The 20538-nt window shown below is 44.9% G+C and overlaps 3 protein-coding genes across 3 annotated transcripts in view; all 3 read right to left on the minus strand.

The window, feature by feature from the left end:
• LOC106925402 (serine/threonine-protein kinase BRSK2-like) overlaps positions 1–20538 on the minus strand; it is a 94369-nt gene that overhangs the window by 3952 nt on the left and 69879 nt on the right. Inside the window, exons 10-19 of the mRNA XM_088004516.1 lie at positions 20028–20192; positions 19850–19947; positions 18805–18955; positions 13876–13935; positions 9480–9540; positions 6690–7314; positions 6290–6338; positions 5798–5921; positions 4789–4969; positions 3765–3857 (exon numbers count right to left, since the gene is read on the minus strand). Of these exons, the coding sequence (XP_087860642.1) occupies positions 3765–3857; positions 4789–4969; positions 5798–5921; positions 6290–6338; positions 6690–7314; positions 9480–9540; positions 13876–13935; positions 18805–18955; positions 19850–19947; positions 20028–20192 (1607 nt within the window). The remainder of the gene's footprint in view (positions 1–3764; positions 3858–4788; positions 4970–5797; positions 5922–6289; positions 6339–6689; positions 7315–9479; positions 9541–13875; positions 13936–18804; positions 18956–19849; positions 19948–20027; positions 20193–20538) is intronic.
• LOC148160301 (uncharacterized) lies at positions 11733–12350 on the minus strand. Its single transcript, XM_088004595.1, has one exon. The coding sequence runs from the start codon at positions 12348–12350 to the stop codon at positions 11733–11735; it is 618 nt and encodes a 205-aa protein (XP_087860721.1).
• On the minus strand, positions 14541–18422 carry LOC148160302 (uncharacterized). The gene is made up of 4 exons (XM_088004596.1): positions 18339–18422; positions 17883–17892; positions 15807–16624; positions 14541–15686 (listed from the first exon to the last, which is right to left on the minus strand). The coding sequence occupies exons 1-4, from the start codon at positions 18420–18422 to the stop codon at positions 14541–14543; spliced, it is 2058 nt and encodes a 685-aa protein (XP_087860722.1).

The following is a 20538-nucleotide window of genomic DNA, read 5'->3' on the forward strand; positions in this document are numbered from 1 at the left end:
TAACTGATGTGAATAACAGATTTTATCAACAACAAATATGAATGAATGAAACTAGTCCAGTGTTCATCCAGCTGTGATGTCTTAAAGCTTTTAGCTCATAATAGATAAAACCTGAATTACAAATGTAAAAACGGTAAAATGTCACAGTGGTTAAAGTTAAAATCAAAGTCCACAGTTAGCTAGTAGCTACTATCTAAAGCTACGTTGTTGCATGACTGGAAAATTGAAAATGGTCCAAAAATCACAGTAATAGCTGCTGGTATTCATGGCCGACGTGTGGTAATGAAAATGCTTATCGGCCATAATATCAATATTAATGAATCACAATGTCAGCCTAAATTTTCCTATCGATCCGTTAATTGGCGTCTTCCAAAACCCGTTTTGGACCCAACATCATCGTCAACATCCATCACAGAACTCACAACAGTGCATCCATTAGTTTGAACAGATATTGTTAATAATCAGTCAATAATAATCATGCAACAATAAAACAAACCTCACACATTACTGCCAGTTAGTGCAGAACAGTGTTTGGGATCTGATGGTTTTTGGTTGTGATAAATGTGCCGTCGTCATGGCAACTTACCATTTCTCCTCCCCAACATCACATTTTTACATCAGTGTTGGTATTTAGTGCCAGTGATTTTTATTTTCTTGGTTCTAGAACGGTTTTGTGGAACGACGGCCGACCCACAGTGAGGTGGAACCAGCCGAGGTCCAGACAGAACCACATTCATCTTATCACATCATTTCTCCTGCACGGTCACAGGAAAATCAAAAATATCCGCGCAAAGCAGAAATTATTCATCTGGGATGAAACACAAACTTTAAAATATCAGATTTATTTTTCATCATTTACTTTATTAAATTATTGAAAACTTTTTTTTTCCTTTTAGATTTTTACAGTTTTTATAGTAAAACTATTTACAGATCTAATGTCATATTTTTAAGGGTTTAATGTATATTAAAATTTTCTGCTTGCAGCTAGTTTTTTTTAAACTGAACAGAAATGCATGAAAATTTTTTAAATAAGCCAGTGAACGTATTTAAAAAAATGTAAATTTATATTTAAATACAGTTCTATACATTTAAAATCCATTATGCTGATGCACATAACCAAGATCAGAAAAAAGTTGTGCCTTTAATTTAGTTTGTTCTTTGAATAACTTTAAGATATCTAAATCTCTTATTTCTTTAAATACTTTAGATTTTTTTTTTCATTAAAACAAAATTTGATCTCAAATTGTCTGCTGTAAAAAACACCTTTAAACACAAATGACCTGTTAAGATGAATTTTCATGACTGTCAAACAGGTGTTAGTTCGGACTGGTGGTGCTGGTGACAAGCCAAAGAAAGTTTGCTGTGACGTGTTAGAAGCCAGAAGTGGATCCAGTTTAACCAGAGCTCCCAGTCCGTTTGGGTCTTACCGCGTTTGGAGGATTTACTGGCTGAGCGCTGGGAGGCGTCTGGGAGGAGAGGACAGAGACGCAGCACTTCATCACCGGAAGCACAAACATCCACCACAAACCTCCAGAGACGCCGACGCTCGCCTCGTTTCCTCCACAGCTAAATCACAGTTTAATTACGGCCAGTTTACCGTTAAAACATTTCCTTTTCTGAGACTGAAAGAACGTCTCTGCCCCGACAAGACGCAGAAAATATGATGACATACTAAAGTGTTAGCAGCTGATATCTGTAGCTGCTTTCAGAAAACAATCAGTTTAGTCATAAGACTCGGGATGAAACTCAACCAGACGTAGAAAATATTGTAGAAACTGTTTTCTCTGATTCATCAACAAAGTTTGTTTTGCTAAACTGCATGAGCTTAGGAAACGTATTTATGTCTATCGTTTGTTCAAATGTTGAAACACGTCAGTTTACAGAATAAATGGTGAATTACAAGAGAAAACTTAAAGACATTATTTCCTAGATAAAAAGTAGAACTCTGTTTTAGGAGAATCTGTTGTTGTTTCTCAGGGACAGGAAAAAGTTCAGGTTCTGTAATTTAACTCCCAGATTCCTCAGACTAAACTACAACAAACTGAACGAATCAAGGCCACCAAAGATTAAAAACTGATTCAAGAGAGAAAAGAATCAACAAACCTTCAAATCTAGAAGCTAAATAAATGTAACTTGATGCCTTTCATGGAGAATCTGCAAAAACTTTTCCTGAGAATCAGAGACATCCTGTGATTTAAGAACATGAAGGAGCAGCAAAAGCAAATGAGGTGGATTAGCAGTGCCCGGAAATCGAGATGTTAGCATATCATGACAGTCTTCAGTCAGAGGTCTCTTCAGATTCACTGGAAGACTGACTGCCATTGGAGATCCTTCCTGCCACTGCATTAACCACCACAACGCCTCTGGAGATACTCAGACGATCAGTTAAGACTTTTAATTTCCCTTTTAAAGTCCAGAAATAATCTGACAGGAAATCTGGGCTGCGGATCAGAGATGTTCTCACAATCTGACAGATTAGAAGAACTTTCGCGCAGATGTTTGATGCTGATGTCAGGAAGTATTTCGTTTCTGTTTTCCTCCCGCAGATGTTTGATGGATTAATTCTACAGGATAAAAATCACATTAAAGGTTCTGAAATTATTTCACTGCAAAAACACAAAATCTTACCAAGTATTTTTGTCTGGTTTCTATTGCACAAATCTTAGAACCCTGGAATTAAGACAAAACTGACTTACAAGCAACTTTTCTGCAAGAATCGAGTTAGTTTTAAGTCAATAACTTATTAATATTTATTAAAAGTTTACTAGTTTCACTCTCAGATTTTCACTTATAATTTTATTTCCATATTACAAGTGAAAAAAATCTGCCAGTGGCTCTAGTTCTTTAAAAATCAATTTTAAGGTGAAAAACTGGTTTTGTCTTAATTCAGGTGGAAACCAGAACAAAATACTTGGTAATATTTTGTGTTTTTACAGTGTCTATTTTTTACAGAGTGTGAGAACTTCTGAATGTTAAAATGTGATGATGATGATGATGATGATGATGTTTTCTCCAAACCTTTTGAACCTTGACCTCTAGACGCTGACGTGGAATGAAGGGGTTAACATTCGGTTTCTTAAACCGACAGACGGTCATCAGGTCACATGAGGACAGCTGGACATGCAGGTTCCTTCTTAATGGACCAAGATGGCTGCTCATCCAGAACCAGAAAACCCAAACCCAGACCAGGCCAGGAGCCCGGTTCGATCCGGTTCTGATCGGTCCGGTCCGGCCGTGTCTGGGTTTGGGTTTCCATGGAGAATGCTGGTGGTTCAGTCCATCCAGGAGGGTTTGGAGTGAAGCAGTGCATGGTGGGAAGCAGGGCGGTGGAGGAGCGATGGGTTCTGGTAACGGATCCCCAGCTTGTAGCTGCTGCTCTTCACCACAAGAGGGAGCCGTTACCAAGCCAACAACCACAGTGAGGACATGAAGAAAGGGACAGACAGACACCTGGAGGACACAGTCACGCTTTCTTCCCTTCAGTGCGTCTTTCTGATCAGAACCAGAACCGGGTCGGCCCGGCTTTCTGCTGAGCGCAGCGCTGAGAGAGACCCCTGCTGTCCGGAGGCTGAACTACGCCTGCTGAGCGTCCAGAAACGCCGCCGGCTTACTGCGGAGCCGCACAGGATGGCGAGCGCGCCATGGGATGGGGCGGGGCGGGGGAGCATGCACGGGGACATGGGGAGTGCTAAAGCGGTGCCGAGCCGATCCGAGCCGAGGTGCTGTGGATGAGGAAGAGGAGGAGGAGGAAGAGCTGGACTTACCGGATATCTGCGGCTGGATGCCCGGCTGGTCGTTGGAGCTGAGCAGCTGCGCCTGGATGGTTTCCACCACGCGCTTGAAACGCCGACTTGGACCTGACAGCAAGAACAAACATAAACCTGCTTAGAAACGAGATATTTAAACCATTTAAATCTGATTCACTGACAATGATTCTCTAAAGCTAATCCAGTCCAACCGTCCGTCCTCAAACGTTAAACTCAGTAACAAGCTGCGTCTCCTTTACAAATGTACAAAACTTTGTCAATATTCCACACAAAAACTCCCACAATATTCCAATTGAAAACGCAATTAAAATCACATGACCCTCCAACTTCCTGTCGTCGTCTTTGTGGTTTTTGCCAGTGGCAACATGTTGATCATGTGATGCGCAAAAGTGTTTTCACTGTGATTTCAATGAGGACAAAAAAATAAATCACCTCATGTTAACCCCAAAGCTACGTATCAAACTAATGTATTTTTTCAAAATTGGTGAATTTCCATTAAGCAAATTTACTAAAACATCAAACTGTTGTCAATGGAAACACAGTTATTGATTACAAGAATTATGTAGCAAATAGTTACATTTACTTGAGTAACTTTTTGGAAAAAATATTTTTATTTATTTTAACTGCTGTTCCTCTGAGTAACTTCACTGAATGAAGAACAAACGTTTAAAAAGCAGACAGCTGCAGTTTGTTACAGTTTTACAAGTTTTAGATTGAAAAAACAAATCGGTCCATTTTTTCTCTTGACTGATTTTGTAATTATTTCATCTTGATTTTTAAAATACCAACATTTCCACCTGAGTGATGATGTGATGTAAAATATTCAACCAATGTTTTGATCAACAGTTTGAGTTGCTTTTTACCAAATACTTTTTACTCTTAAATACTTTCTTGACGGCTACTTTTCATTTTTATTTGAGTAAAAATATGTTGATGTAGTTCTACTCGAGTGTAAGTGTGGTGATTGCTAACCTGTGCTGTGTGTGTGTGTGTGTGTGTGTGTGTGTGTGTGTGTGTGTACCTGACAGCAGGGTGAAGGTGACGGAGTAGATGCCGTTCTCCTTGGTGGCGCCGCTGCTCTCCGTGTAGGTGATGTCCACCTGGAACTTGACCGGCTTCTGGAAAACCGTGGGACCGGCCGTGGATTTGTACTCGGCCCTGAAGCTGGTCTGAGAAATGACGCTGTGGCTCAGGCTGGGGATCTGGACACACACACACACACACACACACACACACACAGAGCGGCGGCGTGACGGATGGGGCGTTGCGCAGCGTCAGCGTCTGGCCGATCAGACACTCAATCTGAAACTCGCTTCAGGTTCAGATCAGATCAAACGTTTTGCTTCCAGTGAGAAATAAAAACATTTTTCTTTAGGCGCAAACAGGAAGCTGACATCAGATAACCTGAATACATTTTTAAAAATGATTAAATTATATTTACTAAGGAGAAGAAAAATGATCCAAACAACCTAAAAATAATATCAATAATATTATATATAATAATAAATAATATTTCCTGAAAATGTCTGGAGGAGTCTTTCCAGCATGAACTTCCTGTTTAAGGTCAGATTTAATCCAGACTTTGACTAGGCCGATCTGAATGTTGCTTGCTGCTTCTCCCTTCATAAACTTCTGGCTCCATCATATTCAGCAGCAGAGGGACGGTTTCCGCCGAGCAGCGTGGAGAAATGGGAGGATTGAACAGTTTCTGTTTCATACGACCAGCACGTTAAATACTGGCTGCAGTTTGCCCTGCTGCCACTAGGTGTCCCCAGTTCATTCACAGTGAGCCTTTAATATCTGAGTTTAAAGCAGAATCTGACTTTGAGAATCTTTGCCTTCTGTTTTTATGGTTCTGTGACTAGTTATAGTTTTTATTTACATGTTTTTATTAAAATATTTTATTTTAAAAATTCCAGAAATGTTTTTTACTCCAAACTTTTCCGCCTGAGGATCTGATCAGAACCTGAAGATGAGCAGCTGGTTTCCTCTCTCCTGTCAGCAGATCGGGCTTTGACTGTTCCACTCACAGACAGGAAGGCGTGAACGATGTCGGCCTTGATGGAGCTCAGAGGTTTGTCCCGGATCACGATGAAGATCTGCTCCTCTTTCTCCAGGTTGATGAAGTTCCCAAACCACGACTTCTTAGCCAGCCTGCAGGGACCAATCAGGAGTCACCAAAACAAAAACATCGTTCAGGTGTCACACAAACAACATGCTGGAAAACCTGGAAACTCCTGGAAAATCCTTAAAGCTGCATGAATTTGACTTTGTGTGGTAAACCTGAGGATCCCCAGGAAGCTTCATGAGACAAACAGACGGTTGAATAAATCTTCAGATTAATCTGCTGGGTGACGCCAGCCTTTCTATTTCTGTTAAAGTTATTTATAACGGTGCGACTCAGGAGCAGCAACATGGCGTCAGCTGACTCATCCAGCTGCTTTCCTCCGTCACTTTCCCACCTTCCCTTCAGCTTCACTGACTGGTTTCATGAAACGGACGGCAGGAAGAGCTGAACTCACTCTGGAGACGAGTCTGGGGTCAGGCTGGACATGTCCTCCTGGGTGGGAACTGCAGGCAGACAAACATCTGGATCAACTTCTGTTGTCTAATCAGCACATTCAGTTTTCCTACATTCATTAAAACAACTGTAAGGAGCTACTCTGTTGTAAAGTGATAATACTCCTTGAAACTCTTCACCTTTCGTCATGCTTGAATCATAACTTATTCATCTGGGAAGCGACGGACCAAACCGCAGTGGAGCTTCATGGTTCATGTTTTCGGTGACTGTGAGTTACAAATACAAACTAAACCTTCAGCTGCTGCAGGTAAAACCGGAGCGCTTTGTTTTTGTGCTGCATTTTGATCCGTTTGGATGAATTGGATCAGATGAAGTGAAACCGCAGCGTTTTCCCATCATACCTTGCATTTTCCTGCGGTGGAAGCGCGGCGAGCCCAGGAAGCTGTTCTTGATGGAGTTGAGGCGCGTCCTCCAGGGCATCCCGCCGATGGACGGGCTCGGCGGCGGCGTGGGGCTCGGCGTGCCGGCCGGGCTGTCCTTGGGCGTGTGCACCGGCGTGCCCTTCGGGGTGGGGAGGGGACTCCCCCTGGGGGAGGGGTGGGGGGTTACCTGCGTGATGGGGACAGATTTGGCGTTGTGGTCAGGGTGGAGGTGGCGGCGGAGCGGGGACAGGGGGGGCACCGGGGACAGCGGGATGGACAGCTTGGGGGGGACGGTGAGGGGAGGGTGGCGTCTGGTCCGCGGGCTGCTGGGGGCCAGGGACTGGCTCGCCGTGGACGGCTCGGGTTTGGGGGCGCCGGGGGTCTGGGCCGTGTGGGGCAGCGGGTTGGACCTGGTGGTCTGCAGGGGCTTCTCTGACACTTTGGGCTTGGCGGGGAGGGTCTGCGTGCGGGGGTGCATGAGGGGGGACCCCATCTTTGGCTGGTAGGGTGCGCGGGGCCCCACCCCGTTCAGGTGCGTAGGGCTGCAGTTCGGGGACTGACACAGATCGGGGGACTGGGGCGGGACGAAAAACCGGCGGTGGGGCTGCGGTTGGCCATGCAGCGTGACACGTGACAGCAGCGTCAGCCAATGAGAAAGCCAGAACACCACAGCCCGAAAAGTTCATTCCAATACAGAAGAAAAAAAGATTAAAACAGCCAGAAATGGAACAAAATGGTGGGAGGAGAGGAGCAGGCAGGAGGAGGTGAGAGTGCAAGAAAGAAAGAAAACAGGACATGCTATTAGCAGAGTGATCAGCCAATCAGGAGGCAGCAGTGAAGCATTCATGAAGGGATGCACCGAGTTCAAACATGTAGTTTTAATCCTCATTTAGCTGAAATCACTCATCAGTGAGAAGTCTTTATCTTCTGGAACGTCGGTGCATCCCTAGCAGCTTGGTGACCCAGCTAACAGGTTTAGCTTAGCCCTCCGCCGGGGAGAACAGCCAGAGAGCATGCTCAGTGCTGACAGGCTGATCCGATCGGGTCGGATCAGCCAGAACCCACAGAACGCAGTGGACCAAAAACACAAGACCAAGCAGCCACTTCAGAGTGGAGACCATCAGTTAGCATCGTTATCATGCTAACAGTTAGCATGTTACCTTTTTATACTAAATATTGACAAGTTAATAATGCTAATATCCCACTAAAGGTTAGTTAACATATTGAGTATGTCAGCTATCGCTAGGCTAGCATATTAACCTAAATGCTAGTATTGCAGTTAGCTTATAATTTTTGCTGCTATGTCATTGAGGTGGATTACAGTCGATCCCCACATATTCATTATTTCCATATTTTTTTCTTTAACTGGATTCCAAGTCATTTGCAGACATTTTGCCTTTTTCTCCACTGTCTCTGTGTGTTAGTGTTTTAATTATGCTAGTGTGCGCTAAAGCTGAGTGTATTACCAACGCTGACATACAATTACAGTTGCCACATTAATTATATCAATATGGTAATCAGGATCATTTAGTGCTTTATTTATGCTCATACCATTTAATTTTTAAAAAAGGAAACTGATTATGGGTCAGTTAGCAAGTTAGCATATTTATTTGCATTAAATTACCACTAGCTAACTCAGGTAGCATGTTATTTTGCTAACAATGCAATCAGGGTAGGTTATTATATTGATTAAGATAAACAGCGATCGATTCAGCTATGATAGCATCAGTTAAGGTCATCTGGTGTATTGATTTCAAATACAACAGAATTTGAATTTTATTAATTATATTTTCTAATTTATTGCATTAATCAGACTTATCTAATGAGGACAGAACCAAACAGATTCTCTGTCCCTGCAGCGGATCTCTGGTGATCGGTTCAGCAGGTCGACACGTATGGAAGAACATCTCTGGATCTGAGATCCAGAATCACTTCATCTGGAGCTCTGTGTGACGCCAGCTGGTCATCATCATCATCATCACCACCATCATCATCATCATCTCCTCTCACCACAGCTGAAGGACTTCACCATGAAAAGTCCCAACATTCAGGAATCGCTCTGCGTCCCACAGGCTGGATGAAGTCTGAAGTGGCTGCTGATGGCCTTCTGAGGTGGAGGACTGTGTGTGTGTGTCTCTGTGTGTCTCTGTGTGTGTCTGTGTCTCTGTGTGTGTGTGTGTGTGTGTCTCTGTGTGTCTCTGTGTGTGTCTGTGTCTCTGTGTGTGTGTGTGTGTGTCTCTGTGTGTCTCTGTGTGTCTCTGTGTCTCTGTGTCTGTGTGTCTCTGTTTGTGTGTGTCTCTGTGTCTGTGTGTTTCTGTGTGTGTGTGTTTCTGTGTGTGTGTGTGTGTGTGTGTGTGTGTCTTTGTGTGTGTGTCTTTGTGTGTGTGTCTGTGTCTCTGTGTGTCTCTGTGTCTGTGTGTTTCTGTGTGTGTGTGCGTGTGTGTGTGTGTCTTTGTGTGTGTGTCTTTGTGTGTGTGTCTCTGTGTGTGTGTGTCTCTGTGTGTCTCTGTGTGTGTCTGTGTCTCTGTGTGTCTGTGTGTGTGTGTGTGTGTGTCTGTGTCTCTGTCTCTGTGTGTCTCTGTTTGTGTGTGTCTCTGTGTCTGTGTGTCTCTGTGTGTCTGTGTGTGTGTGTGTGTGTGTCTGTGTCTCTGTCTCTCTGTGTCTGTGTCTCTGTGTGTCTCTGTGTCTGTGTGTTTCTGTGTGTGTGTGTGTGTGTGTGTGCAGCATGCCAGCAGAGCCAGCCAGCTGGGATGAGGGACGGCGGCTCACCCTGGGGCTGCTGAGGGGGCTGGTGGACAGACCGGAGGACGCTCCGCTGATCGACCGCGACCTGAAGCAACAACATCAGGTTAACATTCAGCAGAAACGTCACAGCAACAAAACGGCTTCGATCAAACTTTAGTTCACTCATTCATAAGTGAAGAAATTAACTTGTTTTTCTTCCTGTTCCACGTTTTTAATTTCTGATCTCAAACCAAACATTTCACATTTAAATCAAAACAACAGGAAATTCCTCCTAATTGACTTTTTGGTCTATTTATTTGTCAGTTTTTAAATTTTGTAATGTAGTTTGTATTTATTGTTCTATACTGTCTGTGCAACAACAATACACATAAAACCAGTGAAAATACTGGATTAAACATTTTGGGGAGAAAAACTTGTTTACCAGCTGGATATGCTGACATGATGATTAAATCTTATTTTATTCTGATTTATTCCACTTTATTTAATCTGTTATGATGACAAAGAGACACTTTCCATGTCACATTGTTACGTGTTTTACCAGATGTTTATTAGCACTGAGTACTAAATTACAAATTTACAGATTTTAACATGATTGTAAATGATAAACATTAAGCTTCTCTATATTAATAACAGCAATGAGATTAAAAACTGAATCTGCTTATAAACAATTATTTCTATATTTAGGTGAGAACAAGGCTTAATGGCCTGCATGACCTTTGACCTTAAAACAAAGTGCATCTGTTTATTCATATTTAAGATCAACACATACTGAAGTTTGTTTTTCTTCTTGCAGAGAAAATAAAAAAACTTCATTTTTACTATTTTTTAAATTTATGTTGGACAATAAAGTCTGGAGTTTTACATTTTATCCTGAATCAAAATGTTTTTATGCTGGAACCAGTTTAACACCCAGTGACTCAATAAGTCGCAGATAGTGATGAAGTGACGTCATGTAATTATGCAGATGTTTTATTGGTTTATTTGATGGATTAAAGTTTGAGCTGCGTCTTTTGGCAGCCGAAGCGTTAACGTCTGAACTGATGGAAACTTGTCAGCATTTTAAACACGCCGACTCGCTTCAAACGTTTTATTCATCAGCGCTGCTGCTTCTTTCTCCTCATCATCAGATTTTCCATTTTTCATTCTCGTCTCATTAACTTTTCATTTTCCCCGTTTTCCGCTCCGACGTCGTCAGAAGGAGGTGGAAACACGGCGAGCTGCTGACGTTTCCTGGCTTTGGGAAATTACAGCATGGAAGCAGTAAATCATAATTAAACTCTCTTGACCTCAAAGGCAGGAACGGTGACAGAAACGTCCAGAAAACAAGAGGAGGCAGAAAAACCAGGTTTACTGAAAAACATTTGAAACTTCATTAAAGGCTGGATTTTATCTGACTGAACGGCTTTTTGATGATTTTTAAGTTCCAGCATTTATTTTAGCTTTTAGCAAAACAGCTAAAATATTCATAAACTAGGATTAAAACTCATTTCAAGCCAACAGTTTGATGCTAAATGTTTACAGCAAAACTGATATTTTATCTAGTTTCAGTACACTGTAATAGGATTCATGGTTTTCTATGAAAACAACATTTACTCAGATTTCAGCTCAAATTTTCTTGAAAACTGGAACATAAGGTTGTTTTCATCATAAGTCACTGCAGACAGAATCAGATCTACCAAACATGTTCTGATCGTTCCTCACACAGACTTGTTCTTCTGATTGGTGAAAAGAGTGATGCTGCGGGCCACACCCCTCCAAATACAGGCGGGAATCACCATAGCAACCAGAAGTTTCCTGTTTCGATCCAGTTTCATCTGGAGCTTCAGGATTCCTTCATGTTTTTCAGTCTCCAGATGATCATTTTTAAAGTTTAAGTATTAAAACCAACAGATTCTGAATTCATGGCAGGAAATTCTGAAGCCTTCAGACTTTATGTTGTTCTGTTCAGCAGTTTATCGTCTGACTGCCAGGGAGAAACATCAGATTCACTTTCACAGGTGGAGCGTTGCAGCTTTCACTTAGAACAAACACTAAGGAGGATGAATGGATTTATACGCTGGGAATAAAGTCTGGAAATCTAAATATTTTTCAATATGTATCCAGACTTCATAATAACTGAAATCCAGATTTTTTTCCAGATTTTTCCACCCTGTAGGAACTCTGCAGGTTTTTATTTGGACTACTTTTTAAAATACTCTTCAAAATAAAAGTCCAACTGTGTGAAGGGTTTGATTCCTAATAAAACTGGAGGTGAAGGATCTGTGATGTCATCATCAACTAGAGGCTGTGATGGAGCTGCAGGTGGAGCTCCACCTGCAGCTCCACCTGCAGCTCCACCTGAGGCTCCACCTGAGGCTCCACCTGCAGCTCCACCTGCAGCTCCACCTGCGGCTCCACCTGCAGCTCCACCTGAGGCTCCACCTGAGGCTCCACCTGAGGCTCCACCTGCAGCTCCACCTGAGGCTCCACCTGAGGCTCCACCTGAGGCTCCACCTGCTGCTCCACCTGCAGCTCCACCTGAGGCTCCACCTGAGGCTCCACCTGCAGCTCCACCTGCGGCTCCACCTGAGGCTCCACCTGAGGCTCCACCTGCTGCTCCACCTGCAGCTCCACCTGCAGCTCCACCTGAGGCTCCACCTGAGGCTCCACCTGAGGCTCCACCTGCGGCTCCACCTGAGGCTCCACCTGCGGCTCCACCTGCGGCTCCACCTGCTGCTCCACCTGCTGCTCCACCTGAGGCTCCACCTGAGGCTCCACCTGCGGCTCCACCTGCAGCTCCACCTGAGGCTCCACCTGAGGCTCCACCTGAGGCTCCACCTGCAGCTCCACCTGAGGCTCCACCTGCTGCTCCACCTGAGGCTCCACCTGCTGCTCCACCTGAGGCTCCACCCCCATCCGCTCCATCAGATGTTTTAAAGTGAAGGTGCTGCTGTTGATCCTGATCCGGGATCGGGTGATCGGATCACCGCCTGATCCAGCCGGACTCTGGCCACGCCTCCACCACTTCACATGAGGAGCTCCATTAACATAAAACTCATTACTGGTGACGGCCGTCCAGTCTGAACGCCGGCAGCTCTCCGGATCGCGGCGGCCAAATTAATTCCTGCTGCTGCAACAGGCGTCGTTTCCACGCGTCGCCCCAATTAGCCGATGAGTGAGATAACGGGCTGCTGAGAGCTGTTTGTCCTCCATCTGCATTCCTGCCAATTAATTTATGCTAATCTGCATCCAGGCCCACAAGCGACTCGCTGACGGGATTTCCTGCCGTAAGGTCGGCGTCCGCCTGCCGACTCCAGCACCATCATTCCTGCTCCTCTCACAGGAAACAAACCAATCCAGGATTTCACTTCACGGTTTGATTCGTCTGCATCATCCTCGGCGTCATGCTGGCAAAGTTTGAACACTGCAGCAAACTGGAGCTGTTTTAAATACAAAGTTTGGGTCCAAACGCTCAGACAGGTCAGCTCGTTTTCCATGTTGCTTTACTCTGATGGTTTCTCCTCCAGCTCATCTTGTTCTCATTTCTGTCAGATTTTCTGTTTTCTTCTGGGGTTCATTTTCACATTTCCCACTAAAATCCGTTCATCTCTGAGCAGAACCTGCGGGTCGAGGTCAGAGCTCCTTCCTGACCCGCATGGCTGCCGCTGGTTGATCTGGACCGGACCGGTGGAGGTTCTGCGCTTCTATTCCTGATGCCTTGGCTGAGTTACTTTAGATTTTCCCCCATGAAGCGGAGACTTAAGATGTTGATTTAAAATTCATTCACAGTGAACTACAGTATTGTGGATTTATTCCTGAAATCTCCTCCAATTTTTACCCAAAATGTTGAGAAACTGAAGCGTCTGAAGGAAATTTCAAAGGTTTTCAGCAGCAGATTATGTTGAATAATTGACCAAAGACTCATTATAGACTAAATGTTTAATTAGAGTATTTTAATTTGACCCTTTTGGATGTAAAAAGATCATTTCTGTTGGATGTGGTTCTGCTCTGTCAATGATCTGAGGCTTCAAACGGTCAGTTGGACATTATTTAGCATTTGAGTGGTTTAAAGTTTTACTGAGTCAGCAGTTATGATTATGTACTTTATTAGGACACTTCACTGGAAACTGAGGAATCTTAGATTTCTAATTAAGTAAAGCTGTTGGGACTCAAAGTTAAAAAAAAAGTCACATCTCTGCATTTTATATTTTTGAATAATTATTGTCAAACACTTCAACAGTTTGTTAACCTTTTGGAGTTTGGTTCCTTTTTTATCATCTCTTCACAGACGTTTCATTTGGTTTAGAAAAACTGTCTTCAGATTTGAACATTTTCTGCCCCAAAGAACAAAAACAGTTTCTGCTGCAGCTACGAGCTTCAAGTCTGGGAGGGAAAATAACGGGAAAAACTAAACGAGACGAGGAACGGAGCAGAGCCGTACCTTTCCTCCTTGCTGCAGTTAGCGTTTGTGATATCCAAGCTTTTACTGAAAACAGATTTGCTAAAAAAACAGAAAAAACAAAGAGGCAGGAAGGAAACGAAGAGACAGGAAAGGTGATCACATAAAGGAGGCTGACGATCAGCATGCAGATCAACAGACGACTGCAGAGAAACCAAAACCTTTCAAATACTCATGCAGAGGTCGAGAAATAAAGGAGGAAAGGCATTCAGAGGTCAGAGGTCAAACTCCACTAATTGGTTTCCATCCACTCATGATGTCATTTATTGGTTTATTTGAACTTTTCTTTTTCTGTTGGCCTCAAATATTTAAATAAAATCAGGTTGGTGTCCAGACTTTAAACTTAGCCCATCAGATCCCGACCAGTTAGAGGTCCAGTCTTCCAGAACATCAACTCTAGAACACGCCGTCTCTCAGAACCAGTCTGGAAACCAAAGTTCTGTTGGAAAACCCAACCGGGTCCAAATTTCAACCATCCAGCTGTTGGTTTTAGGTGAATTCATGAGATCCAGAAGACAAAATGGTGGAGTTTTAATCTCAGCGGGTGGATGGAGCGGTTCTAGAGCGGTTCTGGAGCGGTTCAGATGGACTCTTTCCCTGCTTCCTCTTAGCTCCATTGTTAGGACGTCTGCTGAATCCTCCCACTGTTAGGCTGACGAGGCGTCACTCTTCCTTCCCGCCAGCAAAACGAAAGGCTCTAGTTGAGCTTCAGCCTCTGGCTGAGCTTCAGCCTCTAGTTGAGCTTCAGCCTCTAGTTGAGCTTCAGCCTCTAGTTGAGCTTCAGGCTCTGGCTGAGCTTCAGGCTCTGGCTGAGCTTCAGGCTCTAGTTGAGCTTCAGCCTCTGGCTGAGCTTCAGGCTCTGGCTGAGCTTCAGCCTCTAGTTGAGCTTCAGGCTCTGGCTGAGCTTCAGCCTCTGGCTGAGCTTCAGGCTCTAGTTGAGCTTCAGGCTCTAGTTGAGCTTCAGGCTCTAGTTGAGCTTCAGGCTCTAGTTGAGCTTCAGGCTCTAGTTGAGCTTCAGGCTCTAGTTGAGCTTCAGGCTCTGGCTGAGCTTCAGGCTCTAGTTGAGCTTCAGGCTCTGGCTGAGCTTCAGGCTCTAGTTGAGCTTCAGGCTCTAGTTGAGCTTCAGGCTCTAGTTGAGCTTCAGGCTCTAGTTGAGCTTCAGGCTCTAGTTGAGCTTCAGGCTCTAGTTGAGCTTCAGGCTCTGGTTGAGCTTCAGGCTCTAGTTGAGCTTCAGGCTCTGGTTGAGCTTCAGGCTCTGGTTGAGCTTCAGGCTCTGGTTGAGCTTCAGCCTCTGGCTGAGCTTCAGCCTCTGGTTGAGCTTCAGCCTCTGGTTGAGCTTCAGCCTCTGGTTGAGCTTCAGGCTCTGGCTGAGCTTCAGGCTCTGGCTGAGCTTCAGGCTCTAGTTGAGCTTCAGCCTCTGGTTGAGCTTCAGGCTCTGGCTGAGGTTCAGGCTCTGGCTGAGCTTCAGGCTCTGGCTGAGCTTCAGGCTCTAGTTGAGCTTCAGCCTCTGGTTGAGCTTCAGGCTCTGGCTGAGGTTCAGGCTCTAGTTGAGCTTCAGGCTCTGGTTGAGCTTCAGGCTCTGGCTGAGCTTCAGGCTCTAGTTGAGCTTCAGCCTCTGGTTGAGCTTCAGGCTCTGGCTGAGCTTCAGGCTCTAGTTGAGCTTCAGGCTCTGGCTGAGCTTCAGGCTCTAGTTGAGCTTCAGGCTCTGGTTGAGCTTCAGGCTCTAGTTGAGCTTCAGGCTCTGGCTGAGCTTCAGGCTCTAGTTGAGCTTCAGGCTCTGGCTGAGCTTCAGGCTCTAGTTGAGCTTCAGGCTCTAGTTGAGCTTCAGGCTCTAGTTGAGCTTCAGGCTCTAGTTGAGCTTCAGGCTCTAGTTGAGCTTCAGGCTCTAGTTGAGCTTCAGGCTCTAGTTGAGCTTCAGGCTCTGGTTGAGCTTCAGGCTCTAGTTGAGCTTCAGGCTCTGGTTGAGCTTCAGGCTCTGGTTGAGCTTCAGGCTCTGGTTGAGCTTCAGCCTCTGGCTGAGCTTCAGCCTCTGGTTGAGCTTCAGCCTCTGGTTGAGCTTCAGCCTCTGGTTGAGCTTCAGGCTCTGGCTGAGCTTCAGGCTCTGGCTGAGCTTCAGGCTCTAGTTGAGCTTCAGCCTCTGGTTGAGCTTCAGGCTCTGGCTGAGGTTCAGGCTCTGGCTGAGCTTCAGGCTCTGGCTGAGCTTCAGGCTCTAGTTGAGCTTCAGCCTCTGGCTGAGGTTCAGGCTCTAGTTGAGCTTCAGGCTCTGGTTGAGCTTCAGGCTCTGGCTGAGCTTCAGGCTCTGGCTGAGCTTCAGGCTCTAGTTGAGCTTCAGGCTCTGGCTGAGGTTCAGGCTCTAGTTGAGCTTCAGGCTCTGGTTGAGCTTCAGGCTCTGGCTGAGCTTCAGGCTCTAGTTGAGCTTCAGCCTCTGGTTGAGCTTCAGGCTCTGGCTGAGCTTCAGGCTCTAGTTGAGCTTCAGGCTCTGGCTGAGCTTCAGGCTCTAGTTGAGCTTCAGGCTCTGGTTGAGCTTCAGGCTCTAGTTGAGCTTCAGGCTCTGGCTGAGCTTCAGGCTCTGGCTGAGCTTCAGGCTCTGGTTGAGCTTCAGCCTCTGGCTGAGCTTCAGCCTCTGGCTGAGCTTCAGGCTCTGGCTGAGCTTCAGGCTCTAGTTGAGCTTCAGGCTCTGGCTGAGCTTCAGGCTCTAGTTGAGCTTCAGGCTCTAGTTGAGCTTCAGGCTCTGGTTGAGCTTCAGGCTCTAGTTGAGCTTCAGGCTCTGGCTGAGCTTCAGGCTCTGGCTGAGCTTCAGGCTCTAGTTGAGCTTCAGGCTCTAGTTGAGCTTCAGGCTCTAGTTGAGCTTCAGGCTCTGGCTGAGCTTCAGGCTCTAGTTGAGCTTCAGGCTCTGGCTGAGCTTCAGCCTCTGGTTGAGCTTCAGGCTCTAGTTGAGCTTCAGGCTTTGAGTTTCCTTAAACCTTTAGAGTTTTATGGTTCGTTCATGCCAGCCTGTCCACTTCGCTTCAACAGAAATCTGGCTCTCTGACCAGCGGAACCAAACTGTGATGCTAACTCTGGTTAGCATCAGGCTGGACTATGGTGACCAGCTGCATCCTGCAGGGATGAATGATTCTGCTGCAGGCGCCAACAAAACGCAGCAACAAAACGCAGCAACGCGTCTTTAACTGGCACCAGAACGACTGATGGTTTAGAACCTTCCACTGGAGCCGATCCAGTTAAAATGATTGTTTTTCCTGTATTGGTGCTTCCTGGTCTTTCAGATCTGAACATCAGTTTTGTGGTTGTTGTTTTATGTTAAATTTGTGCTTTTATCTTATTGTGTTGTGCGTCACTTTGTCTCTTTGCTTTATCAATAAAACTGGATTCTCATCCTCAGTAAACTGGGTTCAGTGTGGACAGAACCGGTCGAGTTCCAGTGGTTTCCAGTTCGGACCTGAGCCTCAGTGGTTCTACTGGAACAAAGCGATGATCTTAGAACCTCAGCAGGAAATCTGGATTTTCCTGCTTGGACTCATAAAAGGTTCAATAAACCAAAATAATGGAGGTTGTTGTCCAGTGGATGGAAACAGGAAGTGGATTCATCCAGGATGAATCAAAAGGATTTTTGTTCATTTAATCTGAAGCTGCTTTCATGCAAACAGAAAAAAATCTGGAGAATAAAATCACAGAAAAACTCCCAACATGAAACAATTAATCATATTAATGATGATGAATCGTTTGTTTTATAGCGGTCAACTAATTTAGTAATCGATTAATCGTCAGACTCAGAAAAAGGTCATTTGCTCAAAGAACATTTAGAGTAGTAATTAACACAAAGCTAAAAATAATTAAACATTTTACAAAGAAGATAAAAATAATTCTTTGTCTGTAAATCTGCTCTACCCAGAAATCCTCTGGTTGCATTTTTAGCTTCACCTGGTTAAAAATCCTATGAAGAAACGTTTTTATCCAGTTATTTATCTACTAAAGCAGGAAACCCTGACCTGACCAGGCCTACAGAGTCCAGATGTCAGCAGGTCAGATGGTCATTTCTAACATCATCATGTTAAAATGTCTTTAGCTGCAGATCCATCCTTTGCTATTAATAATCCAACTAAATGAATGCTATTACTGACAAATGTTGATTTTCTTCTCTAAACTGAATTATTTGCTTATTAGGATCTTTTAATGTACCTATAATTTATAAAGTCTTTTTTTTTTATCTGATTAATCACCAGAGTAATTGATAATTTAGATAATTGTTCCTTGCAGCCCTAATATGTTGAGGTTTGCATCAGATAGAAATAAACTTCATCGTTATAATTTCAGATCTTGGTAAAATGAAGGAAACGACTCAAACTTCTCAGTTTCTCCTGATTCATCCAGACTTTGAATATTTCTGTCCAGAAACAAACAAACAGCCTCAGAGCTGCAGACGCTTCCTGTCCTGCAGGACAGACAGCATGCTCCATGCACGCCTCCTCACACCGGGCCCCGACCCGGACCCGGACCCGGATCTGGATCCAGGTCCAGGTCCGACCCATTCTCCGGCACGCTGGACCAGGACCAAACCCACTGAGACCGGACCGTACGTCACGGACGACACAACGGATCATTTATTAAACTCCAGTTCAGTGAAGCAGAGAGTCGTCATGAACTGTTTAAATACATCGAAATGATCCCAGTGGATCCAAAACGATCCCAGTGGATCCAAAAAGATCCCAGTTGATACAAAAAGATCCCATTGATCCAAAACGATCCCAGTGGATCAAAAAAGATCCCAGTGGGTCCAAAAAGATCCCAGTTGATACAAAAAGATCCCATGGATCCAAAACGATCCCAGTGGATCCAAAATGATCCCTTAAACATCTGTTCGGACCCAGAGACGTGTCGGACCATGCACACCGTGCAGCCGCCGCTGCTCACCTCTGACCGTGGGTTGCCATGTCGATGGCTCGCCGCACCGGGACGGGCGACCCCCCCTCTGTGACGGTCAGAACCTCCATGGACTTCCTCTCTGGTCGCCGCTTGCCGTGGCGGCTCAGCATGGGCGAGTCCACGCGCTTCCTGGGAGGATCTGCTGAGACGGGACGAGAAGATCAACAGTTCAGGACCCAAAGGTTAAAGGTCACCCATTACACTTCCTGCAACAGGTCTATAGGAGATACAAACATGTTCATTACATACAAACATGTTCATTACATAACTGAAATTATTATTAGAGAGATTTCAGTCTGATCAGTTCTGCCCGTCCTGAACTGTTTCATGGGGTCTGTCACTTTAAATCCAAATAAGCCAATAGGCCACGCCCCCCAACTCAACGTTTACACTGTGAAAATGGCTGCAAACAGATGCTCAATTATACAACCAAACATCTTTGAAAAGCAGCAAAAAAAAAAAAATCCTATTAAGAAACTGTTTTATCCAGTTATTCATCTACTAAAGCACAACCAACCAGAATGGATGAGTCAACAACAAAACGCTTGTCTTTTCTAGCAGCCATTGTACCAGCTGACCAAAAATGCTGGAGTTCCTCTTGGGTTGCTAGGTAACGTGCTGGGCTCCGCTGGGTTGCTAGGTAACGAAACAGTTCCCACAGGATGTGATATTACATGCAGGAGGTTTTTGAAACGGCTCATTTTCCAGACACCAGAAAACATGAACTTATTGCCAAGAAGCAGCTGAGTATTTTTTTTAAGTGCTTGTTTTGTTTTTAGAAGCAGTAGAAACACAAATGGAAGTACAAAAACATGCAAAATGTGACTTTTGCATAACAGGTTCCCTTAAAGTGAATCTGCATCAAGTATGAAGTAAATTATGGTGGAAAAAAATATTTTATTTGTTTCCTGTTATGTCCAGATTTTAATATTCCCCACAATTTTAACCAAAAGCTGAAACAGAAACTTAAACATTTCCTTTTACTCTGGTTGCCTGAACCCAGCAGACGGCTCAGGGAGCAGCAGGGACGTACCGATCTCGTTGCGTGGCGGCAGGTTCTGGTCCTCGTGGCTCGGGTATCTCTCCTTCCGGTCCAGCAGCAGGAAGTAGATCATCTTCTCCTGGTTGTCACTGAGAAGAGAAGACGGAGCTGAGCGGCTGGCGGAGCAGAGCCGCTGCGTCGCGGCCTGACGGTTCATCCTCTCACTCACTCCTCAGACAGCAGGTCTTTGGTCAGCTTGTCCTTGTCCCTGAAGCAGCCCAGGGAGTGCATGCTCTCCAGGACGTCCGGGTCGATCTCCTCCGGCGCGCCCAGCATCCTGATGGACACCTTCCTGGGAACCGGCTGCTCCGGCTCCGGCTCGTTTTTCCCAGCTCTGCAACACAAACGGCGGAGCTGCTGAGGAGCAGCAGAGGATTGTGGGAACCGAAAGGTGGAGTTAAATGTGAATACTGAAGCTTTAAACTCTCCAGTCGTCTCTGATCAACCAGGACAAAGGTCAGCGTGATCCCAGATTATCATTTCTATGTTACCACTGGAGGGCCACACTAGCTAGTCACGCTAACACCAAAGCACTAATAAACAGTAGCTCTGCTAATGCCAAATGCTACATCAACACAGTATTTACTGGAAGCTAATGCTAAAGCGCTAACTTTAATTCAAGGTATATCTGCCCACCAATTTAAATCTAACATAATAATTTACATGTTCTATAATATCCT

This window comes from Poecilia mexicana, unplaced genomic scaffold (genome assembly GCF_051168715.1).
Source record: "Poecilia mexicana isolate PSO_F unplaced genomic scaffold, ASM5116871v1 scaffold_3, whole genome shotgun sequence".
In the NCBI taxonomy this organism is placed as follows: domain Eukaryota; kingdom Metazoa; phylum Chordata; class Actinopteri; order Cyprinodontiformes; family Poeciliidae; genus Poecilia; species Poecilia mexicana.

Excerpts from the sequence above, each read along its gene's own strand:
- LOC148160301 (XM_088004595.1), bottom strand. The coding sequence starts at position 12,350 with ATGGGGGTGGAGCCTCAGGTGGAGCAGCAGGTGGAGCCTCAGGTGGAG.
- LOC148160302 (XM_088004596.1), bottom strand. The coding sequence starts at position 18,422 with ATGGGTCGGACCTGGACCTGGATCCAGATCCGGGTCCGGGTCCGGGTC. Across the intron at positions 15,687-15,806 it reads AAGCTCAACCAGAGCCTGAA|CCTGAAGCTCAGCCAGAGCC; the intron begins GCTCAACTAGAG and ends GCTCAACTAGAG.